This window comes from Brassica napus, chromosome C2 (assembly GCF_020379485.1).
Source record: "Brassica napus cultivar Da-Ae chromosome C2, Da-Ae, whole genome shotgun sequence".
Classification (NCBI taxonomy): Eukaryota; Viridiplantae; Streptophyta; class Magnoliopsida; order Brassicales; family Brassicaceae; genus Brassica; species Brassica napus.
The window spans coordinates 31,448,665-31,460,790 of NC_063445.1; the positions used below are offsets into that span (position 1 = coordinate 31,448,665).

A 12,126-nucleotide genomic window follows, 5' to 3' on the forward strand; every position below is an offset into this window, starting at 1 on the left:
AAAAGAATACAGTGATAATCTTTTCATGATAAAAAAACACGTGAATGAGTGGAATGGAATCAAACTAAATAAAAAATAATATCTTAATTAAGTTTAAATATTATGTAATTTATTTATTGCAACAAAATAGGATTTGTTACTAACTAAACAAAAGAATAGCAACATATTCTTCCTTATTTAAACAGTCATACGTAGATATCAAACCCACAAATCAAACTTCTTTCTTCGTTGCTAAACTGTTTCTTTTTTCCCTGAGAAAAAACTTAAATATTAATGTTTCTTGATCTATAGGTAATAGGTTGTATATAGCCAAGTGTACATTTTGTTTGCTACATATTAAATAAATATTTGTATTTTAAAATATATTTATAAATTTTTATGAAATCTAATTTAATATCAAACACGTTTATTGGTATATTTAACATGTTTTGATAATTTGATTTAAATTAAAAGTTACTTTCATTTCATTCCATTACATTCCTTTAAAAAATTACCATTTATGTTACAAAAATATTTCTCTGCAATTATCCATTCCATTTAATATTATTCCATAACTTCCATCATTCCATTAGTTGGCATTCCATTTTTTTTTTAATTCCTTCCATTCATAGTATTTCTCAACTTGATTACCAGACATGTGATCCCAATAAAAAAAACAATCTTTCAAAATTAGAGTTGGTAAGTCTTACTGCTAAAATTTTGGTCCGGTTTGAATCTAGTTAGGTTATGATTTAGTTCGTTTTCATGTAGTTTTTCCCTAATATAAATAAAGATGTCGGAGGTTCATATTGTTTTTAAAAAAGAATCAGATGATTTTGATTGTTCGGATTAGAAGATTTGGTAATTCTTATAATTTTTAAAATATATATTTTTACCATTAAAATTATATACAATTTGAAAACATTAAAAAATATTTGAAAATAACGGAGAACGGATCTAAATAGACAAATTATACTATTTGATTCTTGTATATAAATTTTTGTTTAGAACTGAAGATACTTTTAGAAAATAATAATATTAGCAAATTATATATACTAACGTACGCTATAGACGAATTATGTAGGGATCGTTGAATCTATTTGAATCGGATATGAAAACATTGTTTGAAACTCAAACATTATAATAATAAAAAAATGGTTTTTATTAAAAAATTATAGATTCATACATATTTTTATCAAAATGATCAACAAAAATGTCCACATTTTGGAAGGCGGATCAAAGTCGAGTGATTTGTTAAAGAAAATAAAATACAGGTCAAGCATGCGATTTATCAAAATATTTAACCAACAAAAAAAAAACAAAAGGGTCTGGTAGACGTGGGAACTCACTATTGGTTGTTCCTGGGAGTAAAAAACATGTGCAAGAGATTTGTATGAGAGAATCCCAAATCCAAGACCATCAGAGAGCATCTTTTCTTTTGGAGGGAGGGGGATGAAGTACGTGTTGGTGACTGGAGGAGTGGTGAGTGGGCTTGGCAAAGGCGTTACAGCCAGTAGTATCGGCGTCGTCCTTGAAGCTTGTGGCCTTCGTGTTACCTCCATCAAAATTGGTTAAAGTTTGATCCTTTTTTTTTGTATTGATCTTATTGGGAATCTTCTCCTAGACTCTGTTTACATTTGAATCATACATACAGATCCATATTTGAACACTGATGCTGGTACTATGTCCCCTTTTGAGCATGGAGAGGTTTTTGTACTCGACGATGGTGGAGAGGTTTTCTTCTCTTCTTTAATTTTTATTTTATTTTTTTGTTGTTGCTAAAGAATGGCTCCATATCTCTTTTAAGGTCGATCTTGATTTGGGGAACTATGAAAGATTTCTCGATGTGACACTAACCAAAGACAACAACATTACCACTGGCAAGATATATCAGGTAGGTACTGATTTTGACGTGGTTGCTGTTAATTTTGGGTTTACCTGATTAACCTTTTCTCTCCCACTAGTCTGTTCTTGACAAGGAAAGAAAAGGAGACTACTTAGGGAAGACTGTTCAGGTAAAAAGTGAAATCATGTTTTAGATTTTTGTAATTGGCTTACCTTCTTTTTTTTTTTTTTTTTTTTTTTTTCTTAAGGTTGTTCCACACATTACAGATGCAATCAAGGATTGGATTGAGTCGGTCTCTCTTATTCCAGTGGATGGAAAAGAAGGCCAAGCCGATGTTTGTGTTATTGAGTTGGGAGGCACTGTTGGTAAGAGCTACTTGCGATTCCATTTTACTTATACGGTTTCTAAAGATCCTCCTTACTTGGATATATTGGATAGGTGACATAGAATCGATGCCTTTTATCGAGGCCTTGAGACAATTGTCATTCTCGGTTGGTAAGCCTGTGAATCCTCCTCCTCCTCTTGGCTTTCTTTAGTTCAGTGGTTCTCTATTTAATTTCTTCTTATTTTGCTTGCTAGGACAAGAAAATTTCTGCCTTATCCATGTGAGCTTGATTCCTGTTCTGGGTGTTGTTGGGGAGCAGGTGATACTATTTCCTTACTTAGATTAGTGCTCTAAATGATATGATTAGTCGTGCTGAACTTTGTTTGTGTCCATGTAGAAAACAAAGCCAACACAACACAGTGTCCGAGAACTAAGAGCTTTGGGATTGACTCCTCACTTTTTGGCATGTCGCTCTGCTCAGGTATCCCTTACTAAAAACAAAATCAGTTGTAATTTGGAAAACTGTGAGACCTCCTCTCACTCTTACTGCAGGGTCTTTGACATGCCTTTGATTTTTATTTTTCCTTTTCTGCAGCCACTACTGGAAGCTACAAAGGCAAAACTGTCTCAGTTTTGTCATGTGCCGGTACAACTTGGTCCAAAATCTACCTTGTGGATTTACTCAACTGACGCAGTTAAGATTTTATATCACTTGTTGTTGTTATTTGCAGGCTGCTAATATTCTCAATATCCATGATGTTCCAAACATTTGGCATGTTCCTCTCCTTCTCCGAGTAAGTTGGATGCTTTTTCTTCTTCTTTTTGGCTCTTCCAAAGACAAGAGTAATGTGTGTTTTGTTTTTGAAGTAATTTTTTAATTTGTGCTGCTGCTGCTGCAGAACCAAAACGCTCATCATTCGATTCTCAAACAACTGAATCTAACCAGGTTATAGTCACATTTCTTTTGTTGCTTCGATATCACAAGAGAAAACTTTCTGCTGTAACCCACAAAACACATCTATTTCAGCGTTGCAACAGCACCTGATCTTGATAGCTGGACTAAAATGGCTGAGACTTTTGATAACTTGACAGATCATGTGAGTACTATCTGCCTTTTGTTTTTAGAGCCTTTGCCTTTTCTTATTCAAAGAGACTATCTGTCAGGTCAAGATTGCTATGGTTGGAAAGTACATTGGTCTAACGGATTCTTATTTGTCTGTTGTTAAGGTAAACTTGACTTTGGTCTTCTTGTACAGAACTGAATTTGGTTAGCTTTCTTTTCTTTTATATTTTCCTCTTTGGCGCAGGCCCTTCTACATGCATGCATTGCATGTTCATTGAAGCCTCAGATTGAATGGATTGCAGCTTCAGATCTTGAAGACGAAAGTGAAAAATCTGTATATACTTCATTCTTCTTCAATCTTTTGAATCAAGAGTTTTTATATGCATATACTACCATTGTTTTCCTTCTAAGCATCACTTGTCTCCTTTGCAGACTCCGGAAGCACATGCTGCAGCTTGGAAGATCTTGAAGGTGAAACTTTTTTTTTTGTCACTTGTCTAGTAAAAGGAGACATCCTTTTCTTACAATATAGTCTTTGTTTTTTCTTACAATGCAGTGCGCAGAATGCATTCTTGTTCCTGGTGGTTTTGGAGATCGTGGCGTGAGCGGAATGGTTTTAGCAGCAAAATACGCTAGAGAGAACAAAGTTCCTTATCTTGGGATCTGCTTGGGGATGCAAATTGCTGTAATTGAGTTTGCCAGATCTGTAAGAAACTTGATGTGTTTCATTTCCCTGCCTAAAACCCATTTTAGCTCTCTTCTTCTTTTTCTTCTTCTTAGTCTCTTGACATTGGTTTCAGGTTTTGGGCTTGGAACGAGCAAATAGCACGGAGTTCGACGCTCAGACACCTGACCCTGTTGTTATATTCATGCCAGAAGTATGTATTGTTCCTAAACAAGACAACCTATTTACGCTCTCAGTTCATTCTCTCAATTCATTTTTTACATTACCACAGGGCTCAAGAACGCATATGGGAAGTACAATGAGACTAGGATCCCGAAGAACCCATTTAGAAAGTCGAGACTCTCTCACTTCTAAACTGTAAGGCATAACTGCATTCATCTTCCTCCTAGTTTTCAGTTCATAGACAACATCTTGTTTTACTCCTGGCATTTACCAGATATGGAGATGTTTGTTATGTAGACGAAAGGCATAGGCACCGTTACGAGGTTGGTCTTTTCGTTAAAGGTGGATCCTTTTAATGCACTATTGATCACAATGATGAGGTGTTTTGTATTTGTTGGTGTTTAGGTGAATCCAGAAGTATCTCAAGTACTTGAAGAAGCTGGTTTAAGACTTGTGGGCAAAGATGATACAGGGAAACGAATTGAGGTGCAGAAAGATATAGAAAGAACATCAATAATGCATCATAATCCTTTTTTTTTCTTTCTTAATCTCTCGTCTGGTGTGGTCTCTCTATCTCTGTAAAATATGTTTTTGGTTTGAACAGGTGATTGAGCTTCATGATCATCCATTCTATGTTGGAGTTCAGTTTCATCCAGAGTTTAAGTCAAGACCCACTAGACCTTCTCCTCTGTTTCTAGGCAAATCTTTGTTCTCTTTTCAAAATTGACACTTTGTCTCGAATCTCAGACACACATTTTATCTCTAAAAAGTCATTCTCAATGTTTACAGGGTTTATATTGGCTGCGAGGAAACTTCTTCAGACCCATTTAAGCAGTTGATCCAACAACCTCTTCTTCATCGTCATCATACATTTTGTAAATGAAATAAGTTGTCATTTGGTTTTTCTGTCATTACAATAAGCCTTATTAAATTAAAAGGCAAGAATTGTTCACTGACAAGGTGATAACAATTTTATTTATGTGCAAATTCTCGTTTTTATTTTGAAAGAAGAATAATAAGAAAAAAGGTTTCATTGATTTATTATTATGTAAACAATTATGAGAATTGTTACAATGAAGATTCTACTGTTCTACACATCATTTTATCAACCTTATAAATATTTATGCAATATTGTTCAACATCATGTTAAAGATTTTGTAAGTTTATTTTTCATTAATTGCATTAATGATATAAATCTTATTTTGTGAAATTCGAACATCAGACTTTCTGATGTAGGAATATAATTGACCTTTGGTTAATCTCTAAACTAAAAAATGCAAGCTAACAACAATGTTATTTTAAATGCAAATTCTCATTTTATTTTGAAAGAATAATTAAAATATTTATAGGCTTTTTCCTTTTTGGACCGACATTAGGAGAGGAACATGGCATGTTGTAAGTTGTAACTGAGGCTACAAGAGGAACATAAGGCCATTAACCAAGACGTACATGATTTTTTTAATGAGGGGACACTAATACAAGTATCTGCACAAAATACCAAAAAAATATATAAGGAAAACAAATTAATGATAAGAACAACAGTCTCATCGACATGAATAACCTAATTCTGTTTTTTTCTTTTTCCCCAACAAAAAATGATCCCACCTCCAAATCTCATTTGTCTCCGGTTTGGCTAAACCAAACCCCATTTTACCCGGTTAAGGGTTTTCATCTTCTACAAACAAAAGCTACCTTCTGATTTTCTTCCGAACCGGTAAATATCCGATGAAACCTTCCTCTATTATCCGGTCTCTTCATATAACACCAAATGGCTGCTTTAAAACAATCAAAAAGTAAATTTCAATTTTCTTTTTAAGACATTACAAAATAAATATTTAATGACCAGATACTTTGAGAAAAAAAACTATCAAGCGAAATGAATCAGACCCACATGTGATTAGAACATAACCAGCTGGCTCAAGCCAATCAATGGTTGGATTCTAAAAGCCACTGTCACCTACACTGGGGTCTTAAAAGAATCGGTCCCCTCTGCTTTCTTCGACATTTTTATAAAGAACAAAGAGAACGTGGGGTCACACACATTTTTGAGATACCAACACAAGAACAAAGAAACCAACTCTTGGAACTCTAATTAGATGCGTTAACAGCGATGGCCAAGAGAAAGTTCTTCACACGTCTCTCTATTTACTCTCTTCTCTTAAATTTAGTATGGTTTATCTAATTAGTAGCTAAAACACACCCCTCTTGAAACAAAGATATGACAGTAATAAAGCACAATATTTCTCTTAATACCAGAACCAGTAACCTAAAACGAGGATGAGACTAAACTAAAGATGACTTATCTCTGAGCTAAATGCATCATATGATACTGAAAAAAAGACAAGTTTAAACAATAATAGTCAATATAACTGTGGTTCTGTGTTTTCTGGTCTTATCATCAGACCCTAGTAGGAGCCACTCATTTTCCATGTGATGAAAACAACCTACCTAGTGGCACAGTGTGAATATCATATATCCACCGACAGAAGAACAATAGTTTATCAACTAGACAAAACCAGAAACATTCTAATCTTGCAAACAATCTAGAGCTTCCATGCAAGAATATATGATGCCATACCCACAAAAGGGTTAAGCTTCACAAGTGTTCAAAATCAACAGAGAAAACGTTAGTAGCTCTAAGAACTAACTTAAAGTCAGTGACTACTCGTTCAACTACTGATGAACAAACAAAACATAAAAACAAGTAACAAACTAAACTGATTTTTCTTTAAAAAAAAAACAGAGTTTGCGCTGAGAATATTACCATGTTGTGTAGCTCGTCAATGCGAGTGTCGATACAGGTCGTAAGGCGTCCATAGAGCATCTAACGGACAAGGACGTTTGGAGTCGAGCCTTAACCACGGCTTGCCACTACCGGACCAATGAAGTAGGCTCACCGGACCAGGATGCAAATCACGACAGCTACCTCTAACATTGTCCCCACCGAGCCCATGCTGGTTCCACCTATGCGGAATGGGAGCCACGTGACCGGCGAAAACAAGCAGAAACGGTGGGAGGGAGCCGAGCTCGTAGATCCTCTCTGTTCTCTGAATCTCCATCCACTTCTCGATACGTCTCGTGTACCCACCTCCTCTCCACCTCTTCAGATCTATCACCATCACTCCTGTGTTGAAGTAACAAGGGCTCCTCCCTCGAAACGTCCCGGAGAACCTCTCCTCCGACCAGAACCCTCCGGTGAAGTATTTAGTGAAATTCGCGTGGCAGTACTCCGGAGCTCCGATTATCCTCGGACCCAGACCCGTTTTCCAGAGCTTGGCGATGTCGTCGACGACGATGAGATCCGAATCCAAGTATATGACCCGGTTAACGCAATCCTCGAGAAGCTCCGCGAGGTAGTTTCTAGCGTAATTCAACGGCTGCTCGAGGGCTTGTCTCACGGAGGAAGAGATCAAACCACGAACCGTCTCAGGGGCAAAATAGTAAACTTTGAATCTCAGTTCTTGAAAAGTCGATCTCACCAGCGACTCTAGGTTCGTCTCTGAGACGATGAAGTGGAAGAAGACGTTCTCCGGGCACAGCGAGTGCTGGAGGATGGAATTGACGGCTGCGATTGAGCCACGTAGGTATACGACGTCGAGTGTGATCGCCACGTGGACTAAGGAAGGGTTGCAGACGTTGGAATCTGCGGCGGAGGAGAGACATTCGTCGGAGTTGCGGTAGGCCGGGGATTTTCTGAAGGATGAGATTAAACTCCGATCCGGATGCGACGACCGGATCGCCGCCGCGGGAGGAAACGACTGAAGCGATGGAGATAAGATGATCACTGCCATCGCGGCGGAGAAAAATGCAGAGAATCTCGTGATCCAAAGCATTTCAAGAAACGCTTATTAAGATCCGAAACGAAAATTCGATTCTTCAATGCGGAAACGCTATAATTTATAATGTGAAAGAGCTTTTGTTCCTCGGAGAAGAAGCGTCCATGAGACACCGGAACAAGGTGGAGAGGCGCAGGATAAGAAATTACAGAAGCACCCTGCGACGCACAGTGCACTCTAAACCTTTCTTTCTCTCCCTGCTCGGAGCTCTGCAGGCAGAAGAAGAAGATGAAAGAGAAAAGAGAGAGAATGAATCGATGATTTAATTATTTAATTTTTAAATTTCTTCTATACAAACGAGAGTGTGAGAAGTGAATGCATTTTTACATATTTAATTATTTGTATTTATTGCATCAGTATTTGTAATTACTCGTATTTGATTATTTATGTCTAGTGGGATATTTCTTAATAGTAAGAAGAAGAAAAAAAAAATAAAATAAATTTGTGTTTAGTGTAACGATTAAAGACACAGCTGTCATTGTCTGTTTTTGCAATTATTACAACAATCTGATAAATGTTTTTTTCCTGTATTATATTATGAAAAACATCTAACGATGTAAATGTAATCCCAATTATATAAACTTTACCAGTTACTAATGGTAGTTAGGTTTTTGGTTTAGAGATTACACATGGTTATGTTTTGCTTTTGCGTGCTAATATCAAGAAAAAAAACTATAACAAAATTAATCGACTGAATTGTTTATAATAAAATATTCAAAACTTATTGATGTTTTTTTTTTTTTTGACCAAGGGTTATGTTATTAATTAGTGCAGATATAGTATTTAATTTTTTTGGGTGATTCTACATGAATGTATTCCTTAAATATACCGGCTATGTTCAATGCTATTTTTCTAGTTATTCATATACTGTAAACTAGGTGTTGTGCAGTAAGTAACTTTTTAAACTTAACTTATATTTAAAAATAAAATTTATTAAATATTATAGATTTTACTATTTTTTACTAATATTTAATATAGATTTGATATATATTAAATCAATTTGTATAAAACTAATAAAAATGATATAAAATTGTATAATTATCAAAAATTTAGCCTAAAAAATATTTATAAAATTTGTAGATATATAAGAAACTAATGATCTTACGATTAGATATTAAATTTTAAAAAAATTGTAGAAATTTTTGAAAGTTTTAGTAATACAAAATGTATAATTATACAAAAATAATAATATTTCGAAATTTAAAATGTTATATATGAATATATTTATTTTATAGATAATGTATGAGTTATTACCATATTTTAAAAAAGTTTACCAAAAAGAAATATCAATATTAAATGTAATATATGAATTATTACCATATTCTTATAAGTTTGCCAAAATATAAATCAACATTAAATGAAATTATCCATGTCATATTTTTCCGGAAACCATGTCATCAATTTCAGTAGTTATGTCATATTTGTTTTGTGAAATTGACTGTAAAAAAGACATGTGGCAAAATTACTTCGCAAATATAGTCCAGGGGATGAAATTTAAAGAAGCAATACTACATTAGAGCAAAAGGTAAATTTACCACAAAAGAGAAGTATGGAAAAGTATAATCTAAACATTTTGACAAAAACACAAAATCACTTACGTAATGTCTTATCATTTACTTCATTTATTTATTTAATTTTAAGTGTTGTTTTACATTTATGCACACAAATTAAGAAAATATTTGATTCGTATATTTTTAAATAAAAACATCATATTATCTATATGTCTAACAGTATTTCAAACAATAAAAAAATAGATTAAAAATAAAATTAATAAATTTTATATTAAAATAAAATGATATTTATTTTGTAACAAAAAAAATTATTTTACCACGACATTTGGTATCAAACGGAAGGAGAACATATATCAGAATTTGTAACTTATATTATTCAGTAATCTCATAATTGATTCTTGAAAACAACTTTAAGTTCGTAATAAAAGTAAATTACTTTATTTATTTTTTGCCGTTCGAAAACAATTTAATACTCATATAAATACGTTGTCGTTTAGTCTGTCAGAACGGACACGACCAATGCGAATCTTAAAGTTTTACCTTTGCAACGTAAAATCTAACACGTACGTTAACGTACCCTTAAGAGGAGAAGCTTTTATGTTTTTTTTTTATCGCTCTTTAAATATATTTTGTTGGTCTTTGAAGCACATGGTGACAGTCCGTACGGTCTACGCTTCAGAATCACATAGGCCCATTGCAATTCAAACCAGGCTGGCTTCCACGACCATCACTCGGGTCCTGACTCGGATTCTCACCCAGTTTCTGTCCTCGTGGGTCCCGAAAACGGAAACCCGGACCCGACTCATTTTCTTTTCACTCAAGAATGAGATTAAGATGGAGATATATGAAATTTTGATCCATATCCAGAAGAGCTAGTCAAGTGCTACTGTTATGATGAAATCATGAAAGCTTCAGGCCAGTTCTTTTATGCAACTGGAAATAATATCAACTTATGAATTTTCAGTTTTTAATTATTTATTTTATTAAATGATGTATTTGTAATATTCGTTCATATTATATTCATCAAGTAAATATTTTTTTTTGCATCTTAAACTATCTATTTTTTACGAATGTGTGATATCATATAAAAATATAAAAAAAAATGAGTATAGAGTTAATTAGATAATTTTTAAAACATAAATTTTTCTTTCGTGTGCGATATCATATAAAAATATAAAAAAAAATGAGTATAGAGTTAATTAGATAATTTTTAAAACATAAATTTTTCTTTCGTGTGCGATATCATATAAATAATGATCCTCCCAGTTAACAAAAATCATGATTATTTTATGTGTAATTTTTTTTATTTTGACCATTTCTTTAAAACTATATTAAATTTTACATATTTTAATTAGAATATTTTTAATATCTTTACCTTTTTATTTGAAATGCAACTCAATACTTTTTAAACAATTATAACAAAATATTTAAAAAATATTTTTAGAATTTGTTTTAAAAATATGAAAATTATATTTTAAATTAAAATTATCCTAAAATATGATAAGTTTTGATGTAAACGAAAACTCAAATTATGTCAAAATAATGATATTCAATGATAATAATAATTTTAATTGATTATTTAAAAAAAAAATACATTTACAAAAATATTGTTTGAAAGAAAATTCATCATTCTTTCAAATATAAATTGAAAATATTATAATTAAATAATACAAAATATAAATAAAATCATAAATTTAGCAAATGACAACTGAGTTATATTATGCTAAAATTTTCTTTCTAACAATTTATCAAATGACAAATGAGTTACGAGCAAATAATACCATATAATTTTTAAAAACATAACCATTTTTAAATATTTTTTGAATAAATAATTATTTTTAAATTTAATCAACTGAAAATAATATCCGTATAATTGTGTGAGTCAAATTCTAGTTTTATTGATGCATGTTATATATTAGTGTTTCATGTTTGTTTTTAAAAGTCTCCATTATTAAAATTATGCACGTAAGGATAACTCATGAGTTTTTTTGTTGATTAAATGACATTATGTCCAAATTTATTTAAGAATATTTCATTAAGGTAACTGAAAAAGACAAACAATAAAATATGAAGTTTAAATTCATTTAAGCATATTTCATTAATGTAACTGAAAAGACAAGTAATAAATTAGGGAATTTTATTTATTTTAGGATATTTCATAAATGCAATTGAAAAAGACAAGAAAAAAAAAAGAATTTAATTAATGAAGTAAAAATATTTTCAAATGGGTACTTCTCTTTTAATAATATAGATGTTAGCTTTTTAGTCCGTAAGATATACAAAAATGATATCATAAACTAAAGTAATAATCAACCCTTTCCATAACTCACATGTGAATATTTCACGAGTTTTGGTAGATAATTAAGTTTATTAAGTTTTTGACGGTGGGACTATTCGTCTCGTTGTTGGTAATTGTTGTCGTTGAGCACAATAAAAACAGACAAGAGCTCTCACTTAACTTAACGCATCATCATTTTTCCTGAAATCAAACATAACTCGTGAATTATTTCATCACCAAGAGAATACAAAAAAGAAGAAAAAAAAACTGGTGATTATAATATATAAAAAGCTTTTCTTTCATTTCCTATGTTGGTCCCAAAAAGATGTCTTCCTATTTTTCTTTTAAGACCTCATCAATATCAACTTTGGAATGTGATTCTCTTTAAATTTACAGCTTGTGGGGGATGATAAACACATATGGAATCTTGGTGAAGAACCA

The 12,126-nt window shown here is 32.5% G+C and overlaps 2 protein-coding genes across 4 annotated transcripts; one reads left to right on the plus strand and one right to left on the minus strand.

The window, feature by feature from the left end:
* Nucleotides 1–1,273: 1,273 nt before the first annotated feature.
* Nucleotides 1,274–5,099, plus strand: LOC106381609 (CTP synthase). The gene is made up of 22 exons (XM_013821527.3): nt 1,274–1,549; nt 1,634–1,713; nt 1,787–1,873; nt 1,944–1,994; nt 2,073–2,190; nt 2,264–2,320; nt 2,405–2,469; nt 2,548–2,631; nt 2,746–2,796; nt 2,882–2,944; nt 3,050–3,096; nt 3,178–3,247; nt 3,315–3,377; nt 3,458–3,547; nt 3,646–3,684; nt 3,770–3,919; nt 4,014–4,091; nt 4,170–4,255; nt 4,335–4,383; nt 4,466–4,546; nt 4,665–4,758; nt 4,850–5,099. Exons 1-22 carry the CDS (start codon nt 1,432–1,434, stop codon nt 4,897–4,899), a joined length of 1,671 nt encoding a protein of 556 aa, XP_013676981.1. The 5' UTR covers nt 1,274–1,431; the 3' UTR covers nt 4,900–5,099.
* Nucleotides 5,100–5,494: 395 nt separating this feature from the next.
* LOC106381611 (probable galacturonosyltransferase-like 6) lies at nt 5,495–8,297 on the minus strand. 3 transcript variants are annotated; one of them, XM_013821532.3, is made up of 2 exons: nt 6,825–8,297; nt 5,495–5,832 (listed from the first exon to the last, which is right to left on the minus strand). In XM_013821532.3, the coding sequence occupies exon 1, from the start codon at nt 7,891–7,893 to the stop codon at nt 6,841–6,843; it is 1,053 nt and encodes a 350-aa protein (XP_013676986.1). In that variant the 5' UTR covers nt 7,894–8,297; the 3' UTR covers nt 5,495–5,832; nt 6,825–6,840. The 3 variants fall into 3 exon arrangements, with proteins under 3 accessions (XP_013676986.1, XP_013676985.1, XP_013676984.1); XM_013821531.3 differs by having other exon boundaries at nt 5,495–5,835; XM_013821530.3 differs by having other exon boundaries at nt 5,495–5,843.
* Between the last annotated feature and the right edge of the window lie 3,829 nt (nt 8,298–12,126).